General features: G+C 40.6%; 1 protein-coding gene across 7 annotated transcripts in view; it reads right to left on the reverse strand.

Annotated features, from left to right (window-relative positions):
* The window catches only part of DGKI (diacylglycerol kinase iota), a 513,862-nt gene that overhangs the window by 67,438 nt on the left and 430,582 nt on the right, over positions 1-15,842 (reverse strand). For all 7 annotated transcript variants that reach the window (XR_009600539.1, XM_060415131.1, XM_027968850.3 and 4 more), the window contains one exon: positions 8,979-9,004. Coding sequence is in view for 6 of the 7 variants with exons in the window: in XM_060415131.1 (XP_060271114.1) it covers positions 8,979-9,004 (26 nt within the window). In the remaining variant the exon portion in view is untranslated. The remainder of the gene's footprint in view (positions 1-8,978; positions 9,005-15,842) is intronic.

The following is a 15,842-nucleotide window of genomic DNA, read 5'->3' on the forward strand; positions in this document are numbered from 1 at the left end:
TCATGAGAAACACTGGGCTGGATGAAGCACAAGCTGGAATCAAGAATGCCAGATAACCTCAGTTATGCAGATGACACTACCCTTACGGCAGAAAGTGAAGATGAACTAAAAAGCCTCTTGATGAAAGTGAAAGAGGAGAGTGAAAAAGTTGGCTTAAAGCTCAACATTCAGAAAACTAAGATCATGGCATCTGGTCCCATCACTTCATGGGAAATAGATGGAGAAACAGTGGAAACAGTGTCAGACTTTATTTTTCTGGGCTCCAAAATCACTGCAGATGGTAATTGCAGCCATGAAATTAAAAGACACTAACTCCTTGGAAGAAAAGTTATGACCAACCTAGATAGCATATTCAAAAGCAGAGACATTACTTTGCAAACAAAGGTCCGTCTAGTCAAGGCTATGGTTTTTCCAGTGATTATGTATGGATGTGAGAGTTGGACTGTGAAGAAAGCCAAGTGCTGAAGAATTGATGCTTTTGAACTGTGGTGTTGGAGAAGACTCTTGAGAGTCCCTTGGACTGCAAGGAGATCCAACTAGTCCATTCTGAAGGAGATCAGCCCTGGGTGTTGTTTGGAAGGAATGATGCTAAAGCTGAAACTTCAGTACTTTGGCTACCTCATGTGAAGAGTTGACTCATTGGAAAAGACTCTGATGTTGGGAGGGATTGGGGGCAGGAGGAGAAGGGGACGACAGAGGATGAGATGGCTGGATGGCATCACCCACTCGATGGATGTGAGTTTGAGTGAACTCTGGGAGATGGTGATGGACAGGGAGGCCTGGCATGGTGCGATTCATGGGGTCACAAAGAATCGGACACGACTGAGCGACTGAACTGGACTGAACTGAGACACAAAAACAAAGACCTTTATACGAATCTACTGACATCATCTGAATAAGACGCTCTTTGAATTAATATCTCTGTGTCTCCTATGCATTCTAAACAAGAACCAAACAATCATCCGTACACACAAACGCAGGAATGGAGAATTTAATTTATATTAATCGAGTCTGGTAGTTTTCTCTGGCAACTGGAAAAGCTCGCAGAAGTTGTTAAAGAACTCTTATGCATAAAGGGCCAAGGAAATGAGCATCTCACCTAGAAGAGTCTAAAGTGAACATGAATACAAATTAGTAAAAATGAACATGAAGAAAACTCGTAAGAACTTATTTGGGATGCAGTCCAGAGAAACAAAGAGATAACAAAACAGGGAAAGGAGGGTAAGACACATATAGGATAGCATAAAAATGTCTAACATGCATGGAAATGGAATTTCAGAAGGAGCTACACAAGTAAGAGAAGGCATTCAGGTAATGTTTGTACTTAAATGTCCGTGTCAGGGGGTGAAAAAGGAGAAAAAGAATAAAAATAAGACGAATGATTAGAGGAGAGGAAGCTATAAACATAAGACACGAATGAAACAGAAGACCAATATATAATACAGAGGACCAATGAAGGTAAAAACGAGTTTCTTAAAAAGCCAGTAACATAAACATCTCTAAGCCTCTGGTGGGAGAGAGACAGAGGTGGGGGAGATACACACAAGAAGCAGGCCCAAACAATATTAAAAATGAAAAGGCAGCTGTAGCCTCAGATCTCATAGAAACGTCCCAGGTAATAAGACAGTATTTAAAAATTTATGCCAAAATGAGAAATAACTTTAATAAAATGGATGAACCCCTTAAACATATTGATTTAATACAAATTGATTTAATACAAAACAGAAAATCTATTTCTGTAAACATTAAAAAATAGAAATGTCATTGAAATTTATTCCCACAAAGGGAATGCCAGCCGCAGACAATTTTGCTAAGAGGATGTTTCAAGATATAACAGAAATAGATGGCTCAAGTGTTGCACAAAGTCTTCCAGATATTAGGAAACGAGGGCACAGTTTCCAAATCATTTTATGCAGCCTGGAATACCATACAATAAAAAAGAAAAATCAAAGACCAATCACACTGATGAACATGGATGTAAAAATTCTAAATAGAATATTAGTAAGATGAACCCAGCAATATACAAAGGAGATATATGTAATAACCAATTTGAGTTCATCTCATGCACATAATAGGTTTTCTATTATAAAATCAATTGATGAAGTGTACCACAGTAAAAGACTAAATGAGAAAAAGCACATTATCATCTCAAAAGATGAAAAAAATCAATAAAATTCAGTATTTGTTGAATTTAACAAATTTGAATGAAGGGTGAAATCCTTAAAAGTCTATCCACAAAGCAACCATACCGGCAGCACCACGACCCCCTCAGTGACCTTCACAAGCAGTGGTGACTTGTGGATGGCACTGACTTGTCAATCAGGAAAAGGCAATGATGCTGACTACCTCTACATCTATTCGATACTGTACCAAGGGTTCTAATCAACACAGTAGGAATAAGAAAAACACATACAGAGCATAATGGTTGGAAAGGATGAAACAAAATTCTTAGTACTTGTAGATAATATTGCCTATAGAATTTTTTCCTTACAAAAGATCCCTATGAGTATAAATATTAGCAGGAATCTTGGGTTGAGATTTTGAAACAAGATTCTAAGGCAACTGCCTTTTAGTATGCCAACAATAATCACTTGAAAATACAATTTTAAAAATATAAAATATCGCTAAAAATGTTAAGCACTTAGGAATATATGTAACAAAATATGGTCAAAACTTTCATGAAACAAATTATAAAACTCTGTTGATAGGCACTTTAAAAGGTTAATTAGTCTTAAAAAATTAAATGCAGAGATGGTTTGAGATGGAAAGACTCATTATCATAAAAATATCAATTGTCTTAATACGGATGTATAGATTCATGCCATTGCCATGAGACTTGCAACAAAAAACTTGGTAACTTGTTTCTAAAATTTATATGAAGAAGCCAAAGTCCATGTGTATCAAGACACCCTGGATGAAGAACAAATTTAAGGTAACTCCTAGATAATCAAGATTTCCATCGAAGTTAGAACTCTAAAAACATATGAAAAAACTGGCTGGAAACTCAACATTCAAAAGACTAAGATCATGGCATCCAGTCTCATCACTTCATGGAAAACAGAAGGAGAAAAAGCAGAAGCAGTGACAGATTTTATTTTCTTGGGCTCCAAAATCACCGAGATGGTGACTGCAGCCATGAAATTACAAGACGCTTGTTCCTTGAAAGGAAAGTTATGACTAAACTAGACAGCGTATTAGAAAGCTGAGACATCACTGTGCTGACAAAGGTCCATCTAGTCAAAGCTATGGTTTTTCCAGTAGTCATGTATGGATGTGAGAGTTGGAAAATAAAGAAGGCTAAGTGTCAAAGGACCGATGCTATTGAACTGTGATGCTGGAGAACTCTTGAGAGTCCCTTGGATAGCAAGGCAATCAACCAGTCAATCCTAAAGGAAATCAACCCTGAATGTTTATTGGAAGGACTGATGGTGAAGCTGAAGCTCTAACCCTTTGGCCACCTGATGCAAAGAGCTGACTTATTGGAAAAGACCCTGATGCTGGGAAAGACTGAAAGCAAAAGAAGAATGGGGGTTGCAGAGGATGAGATGGTTATATAGTATCACCAACTCAATGTGCACGAATTTTAATGAAATATGAGAAAGAATGGAGGACAGAGGAAACTAGTGTGCTGCAGTCCACGTGGTCACAAAGGGTCAGACATGACGTAGCAACTAAATAACAACAACCCTGTGCCATCCCTGTGTTTAAACCACAGAGACGTTCTTGCAAATGGACACCAGGAGGAGTTATAAAAAAGATGTCCATAACAATATTGTTTACAAAAAGAATGAAACCAAACAAAAACACCCTAGAGTCCACCTAAACATTAATCAAAATTTGGGCATGTAAACTGTTCTGTATTCATACAGTAGAGCTGTACATCAACATGATAGCTGCTCAACAGTTTGAATCAGAGAAACACTATCGTGAAACAAAAGATACAAACCATAGAAGAGTTTGCAAAAGGACGCAACTTAAAAAAGTTCAAAATAGGCAGAACTATACATATATATATATACAAACATATATGTGGAATACATATACATATATATTCATATGTTTAATAAAATGATAGATAACAAGGAAGTTCTTAACAAAAAAGCAGAACAGTAGTTATCCCATAGGAGAGGGAAGATAATGTATAATAAAGGCAAACACAAAGCTTCCAGACTGCTACAAATATTTTACTGTTTAGGCTGGGGGCTGAGTACTGGGCCCCTTGGCTATAATTTAAACCAAGCCAATAAATTTTGTATATTTTTATGAGTATTTCTATTTCAGCAAAATCTATGTACATGGATATATTTATACTAGAGAGGAAAATGAACATACGGTATTTGAGCCAGAGACAGCCCCTGATGTACTGAGCTCTGGGTCACTCTGCACTGTTTCCCTGCACGACCCACTGCAAAGTAAAACTGCCTCAAGCATGTCAGCGGCTCATCCTTGGGCACTTACACCAGTGACTGCGGATGTTACAACTTTTATTTCCGGATAACCCCTCCTCCCATTCTTGTTCACTGTGTTACTGTTGCAACAGCAGAAGTACCATGTAGTGTGAGGACCATTTTTACCAACAACAGGCCTAGTGGGAAGAATAGGAGAGGGACACGTGCTTCAGACATGCCAGGGGAATCAAGATTGCTTGGCACTGCTGCTCAGGAGAGTCCATGGATCTCCTCAACTTTGTAAGTGAACAGACACTGGTTGAAGCTGACCCTCGGTTGCTGCCTGGGTGTAGATAGCAGCAGCACAGAGGCGATCTGAGTAGCCTGAAAGGCAAGAGGTTAAGACGACAGGGCAAAATCTGAGAGCTCAGAGCAGCAGAGGCAGCCTGGGCACTGGAGGTGGCTCCAGGGGCAATTTAAATGATGAAGTGATAGGCATTAAAGGCAGTGGAAACTCGGAGGACAGGGCAATCCATCATCGCCAAGCTTATCTTCTGACAAAGAGTAGGACTCGGCTTCCAGCTGTAACATTCAAATGTAATGTTCCCCCTGGGACTCAGCATGGCAGGCTTCCCTGAAGCTTCAGTTTCACTCAGTTAACTAATTATGAGAGAATGTGACATTGGTATTTACTTTTTCTACAGGGACAAATCATTCCCAGCAGGAGGGAGAAAGTTGTTATTTTTGGTCTGTTTTGGTTTGTCATTAAAAAGAAATTACTCACACAGTAGTAAATAAACTCTTGTTAGAGGGAAATGTTTTTCTTTCGACAATTCTATCAATTCACCTGAATGGTGACACTCATTTCTTTTGCTCTCTGGGGACATGGTGAGCAAATGAACAAGAGCTGAATGTTTAGACTAGGTGTGAAAATTACCACCACCACTAACTAGCTGCGTCATCATCAGCAAATTATGTAAGTGCGCTTGAGTTTCCTCCCCTAAAAACAGAACACACTTACTGTGTCCTGTGATTTGTTACAGACGAAATGAAGTGACGTGGCTGAAACACTTTAGCAGACTGTTTCTGCCTAAGAAGCACTCAATAGATTTCAGCCTTTATTCTTAACAACTCTGATATTCTGGTGCAATTAGAAATGTTCTACACTTCATTTATGCCTTAAATCATCAATTCCTCATATCTACTCACCTCGCATCTAATCAGACACTGTCCCTTTACTTTATCACTGCAAGCTAAATTGTGTGTTGTTTTTTTACTCCTCCTCACTTAGACATAAAAAGTTTCCAATGAAATTTAATATTTAATGATAATGTTGAAAGAAACATTTCTCACACACCCTCTCATTCCCAGCACATCTTTTAACTTGTCAAAGGCAGGGCATAACGCTGAGCAAACATCATAGTCAACACATGTTTCCCCATCCACTGTGGACAGCAACAGCATTATGTTAGGGCTGCTTTTCGCAAATGGGAAAGTGATTTCAGAGACAATTTCACAACTGAACTCATAACAGTCCCATGAGGAAGGCAGGCAAGGTAGATACGAACAGCCTCGCTTTATGGCCAAGGGAATGGAAACTTAGAAGGAAAATGACAAAGCCACGCTAACCAAGCACATTTTCTGTAAAAGGGTGATAATCTGAGGAGATTGAGAAGGTCAGGGCTATTGGACTCTGGAAAATGAGATTTTCTGAAGAACAAAGTCTGTTTTGGCGATGCCCAAAGGGACCAGTCAGAGTGAGGGACCAGCCCACTGGCAGAAAGCAAACAAAACAGAAAAGCAAGAGGCACTGAGCTTCCTGATTTCATGATCTGATTGCCGATGTGCCTTGATTTTTCTACCCATAACTCTGAGAAAGCAAAATTACTAGTTCTTACTTCTCTTCCAAGTATATTGCAGTGTTATTATTATATCCAAACACAGCTTGATGACATGATACTTAAGGTTTTATGCAAACCACAGCAAACATGAACATGTAAAAATGTACAAACATAACAAAACACATTTTAAGCACTAGTAGAAAATCTTGGTGATAAAGGAAAAGAATATCTTTCCATGGATACATGGGCCAGAAAATGAAAATCAGATGAGATTAGTTACATCATCATTGTAAGTTTATGCTACATATTTGAATCATTTTTGGAAGTTGCAGAATCAAATTAAGAGGCATGACATGTAATAAATATTTTGAAGCCATGAGGATGGAAAAACCCCAAGTTTGGATAATGTGTCTTTAACTGATCACATACACCCATTTTCAAAATAATTGATTCTGAAGTGCTGTTAATACTGATCAAGACTTCCTGGTAGTCATCACCTTTCAGGACTCCTCAGGATATGGGCAGCGCTCACTGATAGCTCATAGTCCAGTGGACTATGGACTATAGAAATGGAATTCTAAAGTCTCACTCCCTTTTATTCTGGAATAGGGAATAAGTTCTTATACAGCGAAGAAGGCAAATGCAAACAAAGTTCATTACAGTAAACCCTAGTCAAAATAAATACCGAACATAAATTTCTGGTTTACCTTATGAACCTGAAATCCAAGGACTCCTAAATATGCAATTTAAAAAACCCAGTCAACCAACACTGATGGACAAAAACAGTAGGTCATCATTAGATGGTCGATACTTGACTTGATAGGCCTGAACATAACTGCCCTATGATTTTTCATAAAACACGACACAACTTTATATTCCAATACAGGGAAAGACGTTATGATATGGCAGCAGAACAGGTCTGCTTAAAAACTCCCCGCTCTCTTGTCAGTATAGTCAATTAATAAACATCTTTTGAATGTTTGCTATTTGTTGGGATCTTCATCAAAGAACTCACAGTCTAGCAGGGAAGACAGGTAAATCAAGCATCAAATTTTTAAGTCAAATTCTAGAATGAAGAAAAATGTGCATTGCAATTTTAAGCAGGGCAGAAAGCTCTCTTGGAGGATGGATGATTGACAAGTATAAACTGTCTTTGACAAAAATGAGGAGGGACTTCGGTCAGAACAGTCTGGATAAAGGTGGGAAACATGATAAATATGGTGAGTTTCAGAAACTATACATACTACCTCATGGCTAGAGCACAGAGAGAAGGGAAAAGATGCCCAAAGAAACAATGAGCAGGAGAGGAAGACAGATTTCCATCTTTCAGGACTTTCTAGTTCAGGTTTAAGTTCAGTATTGAAAGAATACAACTATTGGTCTATTGAGAAGATTTCATCCCACAGGCAATGTGAGCAGATTTTTGCCATAATCAGTTTTGGTGATAGGCAGTTATAAAGTGAAATAAAAGGAGGAATTCTAGAGGAATGGCTATCAGTTAGAAGACAATGTTAAAGGTCCAAGTAAGACATAGAGAGGCCCTAAACAAAAGGAATGGGAATGAAAAAGGAAACAGAGAAAAAAGCGTATAAAAAATAGGGTTGGCAGAATTTAGTGACCAGGTAGGAAACAGACAGTGAAGAGGAAAACTTAAAACATGTCTTTTATTTTTTTTACTTGATTGCCTGAATAAATAATGGTGCCTCAGCTGAATTAGGAAGAGCATGAAGTAGAACATCCACGGTACTGTTACAGTCCTGGTTTATCCCTCTTTTATAAGATGAATTGCATTTTGTTTTGTATAGCAGTAGGTACGTGGCATTCCACCAACTCCATCCCACAAAGAAATCCTTGAGGGAGAAAGCTGTGTGTCACGCATCATCTTGTCCCCGCATATAGCCCCATACAGCATATATGTATAACATGATCATACAACTGACCCACTGTAAACACTTAGTAAACATTTTTGACTGACTGATTGAATACACACACAACTTCAAAGCTAGCTGAGACAACACTATACATATTCTCCTTTGAATAAGACAGTTGTCTCTTAAAATGTAAATAACTCATCTTAATTGTGTAACAACTCAGACAACTACCACTCAGCCTCATATCAGACTCATAACATCCTCCACACATCTCAGCGTCCCATCTGGAAGGGACTTTAGGAAATATATACTACCACCCCCATTTTAAAGGTGAAATCTGTGACTCAGAGAAGCCACACAACTAGCCCAAAGTCACAAAAAGTACAGTTGACCCTTGAACAACGTGAGTGCGACCTGCCCAGGTCCACTTGTGTGAGGAATTATTTGCAACAGTAAAAACTACAGCACTACAGGAATCACAGCTGGTTGAATTCAAGAAAATGGAGGGATCACAGATACGCAGGGTCAACTCTAAGTCACACACAAATTTCTGACTGTGTGGAGGATTGGTGCTCCTAATCCCCACATGGTTCAAGGGTTAACGGTATCCAGAGACGGGACAGAAATCAGAATACATTAAACTTTGCAATATTTGTTAAAAAAAAAAAAAAGTTGTAACAGATCTGAAGACAGTACAAGATACCAAATTTAGCTAGGGTGAATTAAGCTTTTAAAAGCACTTCATAATTGGCACTTAAAAAAAAACATAAGACAAACATCTTAAAGACATTTTCTTAAATGATTCTGCTGACAATGAAATGCAAGGCCCGCAGCTCAACTTTCACCTTTGAATTAGTATAAGTAAGACAGGTTCTTACCGTGATCTTCTGAAGAGACTGGTGACCTAAAATGAGACAATAAGCATGATAAATCTTTTGCAAGTGATACTGATAATTCTAAGTACAATGATCAAGAATAATCTTGTCGAAATTACACCATGAAAATTCAGTTAAACAGAAATTCAATACAGTAGATGGTATAATTAATGTGCTGGTTGTATGGTATGTTCCAGCGAGTAACTCCCAAAGCTTACCTGGATTAGTTAAGCGGTAGATGTTACTAAAAGAGTCTATTAGTGGGACTTCCCTGGTGGATTCGTGGTTAAGAATCCACCCGGTAATGCAGTAGACATGAGTTTGATTCCTGATCTGGGGAGATCCCACATACCGCAGAGCAACTGAGCCTGCACACCGCAACTACTGAAGCCTGCATGCCTAAAGCCTGTGTTCTGGAACAAAGGAAGCCACCACAACCAGAAGCCCATGAACTGCCACTAGAGAAAGTCCTCGCGCACCAGGGAAGACCCCGAGCAGCCACACATATACAAATAAATAAGATTTAAAAAACAGTCTGTCAGCACGGTGATGTAAGACTGAAATAAACTTAATTAAACTGTCTGGGTTTATCACACACACAAAAAGAACTCATAGAAATGTGACGATGGACAAAATCCCTGCAATGCCACTAGTGCCCAAGGCCAGCTCTCCAGAGAAAATGCTGGGGATGTAAATAAGCCCTAGATTAAGTGTCTATCGGTAACAAGAAATCTACTTGGACAATAAAAAATGAAAGCAAAGTAAAAAGCCATGATGTTCCCTAAGCATTATTGGGTTTTGCTTCCACTGTTCGTGGAATTTAATGTTTGAGTGATATGACATAGACACTTTATATGTTGGCTTTGTGTTTCTAAACCTATCAGAACCAGGATTAGACAACAGGGCAACCATTGGGGTCCCCCATAATTTTCACAAATCGGTAACTTTTACCTATCATTTGAGGCTCAGGTTTAATTACGACATTAAAATAGCAATGGACGGTACTTCCCTGGTGATCCAGTGATTAAGACTCCTTGATTCCAATGCAGGGGGTGTGGGTACCAACTCTGGTCAGGGAAGTAAGACCCCACAGGCCACAGGGCATGGCCAGAAAACAAAAATAAAGTAACATTAATGAGAATAAAAATGCCAAAAGATCCCAGTGGATAATGCATCAATCCCTTTCACAATAAAAACCTTCTTTTCTTTCTCAGCTGACTACTAATTAAGTTACTTGGGGGCAATACAGACACAACCTTGTGGATGAATTCCCCCCAAGCTTGAAAGATACTGTCTTGATTACCAACTCATGCTTTACTTGGGAGAAAGAGATGTATAATACTGTCTTCAGAGGTGTTGGAAGTTTGAAGCGAGAGGTGAGAAGCCAGAGGGAGGCGTCCTCTCTAAATGATGGGCCTGCTGGAGCCCATAGCAGGGAGATGACCAAAGGCTAATGTATGAGTTTGGTAATAAAGCTACCAAACTTAAATAACTAATATTATATGCAGTCACAATACAACTAAACCTAGGAGCATATTAAAAAGCAGAAACATCACTTTGCCAACAGAGCTCTATACAGTCAAAGCTATGGTTTTTCCAGTAGTCATGTACAGATGTGAGAGCTGGACCATAAAGAAGACTGAGCACTGAAGAACTGTGGTGTTTTTGAATCGTGGTGCCAGGAAAGACTCTGGAGAGTCCTTTGGACAGCAAGGAGATCAAACCAGTCAATAATTAAGAAAATCAACCCTAAATATTCATTGCAAGGTTGATGATAAAGCTCTAATACTTTGGCCACCTGATGTGAAGAGCCAGCTCATTGGAAAAGACTCTGATGCTGATAAAGATTGAGGGCAAGAGGAGAAAGGGGTGACAGAGGATGAGATGGTTGGATGGCATCACTAACTCAGTGGACATGAGTTTGAGCAATCTCTGGGAGATAGTGAAAGACAGGGAAGCCTGGCGTGCTGCAGTCCATGGAGCTGCAAACCTCAGACACGACTTAGCAACTGAACAACAATATAATGTTTATGAGACAGGATGCAAACACTGAGGCAAGAATGATTCAATTGGGACACAGTGGCTGAAGGACAATTTTAGCTACTTTGGGATGCCCAATACCATTTTACTTTATCTACTGATCAGAAATACTTTTGTCCATTATGTGAACAAACAGTACAATAATACAGACATAGGAATAATGGTGAGACAGCCTTAACTTTCACTGGGTGGCGAAGTGTGAAATTATTTCAACCTCAGTGGTTTCTTCAAGTAAACATTTGCATGTGAAGACTACAGAGGGTTCCAAGATCTGGTGGACAGAAAGTTAGCATCTGGGAAGCAGACATAGGGAGGGACCCTGCTGCTGCTGCTAAGTCGCTTCAGTCGTGTCCGACTCTGTGTGACCCCAGAGACGGCAACCCACCAGGCTCCGCCATCCCTGGGATTCTTCAGGCAAGAACACTGGAGTGGGCTGCCATTTCCATCTCCAATGCGTGCAAGTGAAAAGTGAAAGTGAAGTCACTTAGTCGTGTTCGACTAGTAGTGACCCCATGGACTGCAGCCCATCAGGCTCCTCTGTCCATGAGATTTGCTAGGCAACAGTACTGGAGTGGGGTGCCTTCTCCAGGGAGGGGCCCTGACACCACTCTAAATCAGCTCTGGGGCAGCTGCCTGAGAAGCGACGCTGGGCCTCCCCAGGTGGAGTTGACCTGTCCTCTCCCTAAGTGCCCCTGTTTCATACTTCCACACGCCAGCCTTCTCACTAGGGTGTGGCGGCGCTGGGGGTTTAGTTGCCAAGTCGTGTCCAGCTCTTTGCAACCCCAATGACTGCAGCCCACAAGGCTCCTCTGTCCATGAGATTTCCCAGGCAAGAATACTGGAATGGGGTGCAATTTCCTTTCCCAGGAAGGAGATCCTTTCTTCCCAACCCAGGGATCAAATCTACATCTCCTGCTTGGTAGGCAGATTCTTTACCACTGAGCCACCAGGGAAGCTCCACTAGGCTGTGAGCTCCTTGGACACTAGGACCATGTCTTATTTAGAACAAAGAGGATCCCTGATTAAAATGTATTAAACTGCATTAATTTCGGCACCATACACTAGGATTTGGACTCAGACACATTCTGGAACTCCTCAAAAATCACATCACCTTCAAATTACCTTCAAATCTGCCAGCTCCTAGGTCAGCTAGGAAGGAAGGATCCAGGGAGTGATATGAAGCTTCAAATTAGTGACAATGTGGGCACTCTCCAGGCTCCACCCCAGACATGCCCACCATCCAATAAAGGACCAGAGGGGCCTGAACAAAGGAGCATCAGGATTGACATGTACACACTGCTATATTTAAAACTTAAGCAACAAGGACCTACTGTATAGCACAAGGGACTCTGCTCAATATTCTGTTCCAACCTAAACGGGAAAGGAATTTGAAAAAGAACCGACATATGTGTATGTATATCAAGCACTTTGCTGCACTCCTGAAACTAACACAATACCATTACTCAACGCCACTCCTGCACAAAATAAAAATTAAAAAGGAAAAAAGAAACTGGAGAATTTTTTAAGCTGTCCAGGACATAAAAAAGAGCTAGTAACAAGCAAACATCTTCATTCCTGGTGTTTTCTGATGAGAAGTAAGCAAAAGTCTGTCTTGGATGGTTCACAATTAATTTCTCACAGAGTTATAGGAATAAAGGAAAATCCATGCCGATGGATGGACCACTAGATGTCTCAGGTAGAAGACCCAGGAGGAAGGGTTTTTGCTGCCTTTCTGTAGCAGCAAAGCACTAATATTAAACCTGAAAAATTCCAGATGGCTCCATGAGAACCCCAGGGGGATGCCTTCTGCAGTATGTCCGGGCAGCGGGGAAGAACGATCGATTTCAGACTGTTTTCTAAGGATTAGTCATGTTGAGTTTCTGTGTGGAATGTCTCCCACACGCCTAGGTTTGTGGAATTTTAAGACATATGGAGTATTTCAATCCTCACTCAGCATTTCACCTTTCACCGGAGCAAGTCACTAAATTATTCCACTGAGACAGGCACATCATCCATTATTGCTGGAAATGGGCATAAAAAGTTTTATGGAACTTAGCTCAGGAGAGAAGAAATACCATGAAATCAGCAGTATACACAGTTATTTTTAAAACAGAGAGGTTGAATCCCGGGAAGAGATAACCTTCCTTAACCCGACAATGCAGAAAGGCAAGAAAGCTCGCTGCTTTTCCTCCAGTTGCATCTGAAAGACGTGCAGTTTTGTCCCAGCCTGCTCATATCTCCGTCATAAACACTTTATCCTGCAAAAAGCATCTACTCTCTTAATGCTGACTATAGCTTTACTAGCGCTCAAATAACCTCCAGGATTTAGAGTTTGCCTCCTCACTTTTTTCCTCACCACTATTTTCTTTCATGACGGGCATCCCTGGTGGCTCAGGGGCAGAGAATCTGCCTGCCGATACAGGAGATGCAGGTTAGATTCCTGGGGTGGGAAGATCCCCTGGAGAAGGAAATGGCAATCCACTCTAGTATTCTTGCCTGAGAAATCCCATGGACAGAGGAGCCTGGTGGGCTACGGTCAACAGGGTCACACAAGAGTCAGATACGACTTACTGACTGAACAACAACAGGATCTTTATACTTGATTTTGTCCTGTTTTGTTTGTTTTGGTATTATTTCACATGTTTATTTACATTCCATTCAAATCCAGCAAAGACAGTGAAAACAGAAATTCAAGTCCAGCATTTAAAAATCTTTCACCTATTTTATTAACCCTGAATAATGATTATTCAGATCTGAATCTTTCCATTTATAATTATTTGAACCTGAATAATAACTGTTACTTGAGACCCTCTTAAGCACCAGGCCTAAGAGTGATGTAGATTGAAAAAGAAACAAGACATCACTTTCACGGAACACATAATTTAGTGCAGGAGGAAAATATCTAACCAAATGATTATAATGAAAAAATGCAATCATCAAAACATGTATGAGTACAGAGCACAGAAGACAGGAAGACCAATGCTCTTTCAATGCTCTTTCAAAAAAAGTAAAAGAAGGCTTCAAAACTCAAGAACTGCCTGAGCTGGGCTTTTTTTGTTTATAGTTGGCATATAATTGCTTTAAAATTGTGTGTTGGTTTCTGCGGTACAATGAAATAATCAGCTTAAATATACATATATCCCTTGCCTCTTGAGCCTCCCTTCCACCCCTCATCCTACCGCTGCCGCTCATCACGGATGACTAAGCTGAGCTCCCTGCGCAATGCAGCAGAGCCTGCCAGCTATCTGTTTCACATATGGTAATGTACATGTATTGCCAGCAAATTTGGAAAACGCAGCAGTGGCCACAGGACTGGAAAAGGTCAGTTTTCATTCCAATCCCAAAGAAAGGCAATGCCAAAGAATGCTCAAACTACTGCACAATTGCACTCATCTCACACGCTAGTAAAGTAATGCTCAAAATTCTCCAAGCCAGGCTTCAGCAATATGCGAACTGTGAACTTGCAGATGTTCAAACTGGTTTTAGAAAAGGCAGAGGAACCAGAGATCAAATTGCCAACATCCGTTGGATCAATGAAAAAGCAAGAGTTCCAGAAAAACATCTATTTCTGCTTTATTGACTATGCCGAAGCCTTTGACTGTGTGGATCACCACAAACTGAAAAATTCTGAAAGAGATGGGAATTCCAGACCACCTGACCTACCTCCTGAGAAACCTATATGCAGGTCAGGAAGCAACAGTTAGAACTGGACATGGAACAACAGACTGGTTCCAAATAGGAAAAGGAGTACATCAAGGCTGTATATTGTCACCCTGCTTATTTAACTTCTATGCAGAGTACATCATGAGAAACGCTGGGCTGGATGAAGCACAAGCTGGAATCAAGAATGCCAGATAACCTCAGATATGCAGATGACACTACCCTTACGGCAGAAAGTGAAGAGGAACTAAAAAGCCTCTTGATGAAAGTGAAAGAAGAGAGTGAAAAAGTGGGCTAAAGCTCCACATTCAGAAAACTAAGATCATGGCATCTGGTCCCATTACTTCATGGCAAACAGATGGGGAAACAGTGGAAACAGGGCTCCAAAATTACTGCAGATGGGGACTGCAGCCATGAAATTAAAAGACGCTTATTCCTTGGAAGGAAAGTTATGCCCAACCTAGATAGCATATTCAAAAACAGAGACATTACTTTACCAACAAAGGTCCGTCTAGTCAAGGCTATGGCGTTTCCAGTAGTCTTGTATGGATGTGAGGGTTGGACTATGAAGAAAGCTGAGTGCCGAAGAATTGATGCTTTTGAACTGTGGTGTTAGAGAGGACTCTTGAGAGTCCCTTGAACTGCAAGGAAATCCAACCAGTCCATTCTAAAGGGGATCAGCCCTGGGTGTTCATTGGAAGGACTGGTGCTGAAGCTGAAACTCCAATACTTTGGCCACCTGATGCAAAGAGCTGACTCATTTGAAAAGACCCTGATGCTGGAAAAGATTGAGGGCAGAAGGAGAAGGGGACGACAGAGGTTGAGATGGTTGGATGGCATCACCGACTCAAAGGACATGAGTTTGGGTCAACTCCGGGAGCTGGTGATGGACAGGGAGGCCTGGCATGCTGCAATTCATGGGGTCGCAAATAGTCGGACATGACTGAGTGACTGAACTGAACTGTATGGATGTGAGAATTGGACTATAAAAAAGCTGAGCGCTGAAGAACTGATGCTTTTGAACTGTGGTGTTGGAGAAGACTCTTGAATGTCCCTTGGACTACAAGGAGATCCAACCAGTCCATCCTAAAGGAAATTGGTCCTGAATATTCACTGGAAGGACTGATGCTAAAGCTGAAACCCCAATACTTTGGCTACCTGATGTGA

The sequence above is a fragment of the Ovis aries genome, chromosome 4, assembly GCF_016772045.2.
Source record: "Ovis aries strain OAR_USU_Benz2616 breed Rambouillet chromosome 4, ARS-UI_Ramb_v3.0, whole genome shotgun sequence".
Taxonomy (NCBI): domain Eukaryota; kingdom Metazoa; phylum Chordata; class Mammalia; order Artiodactyla; family Bovidae; genus Ovis; species Ovis aries.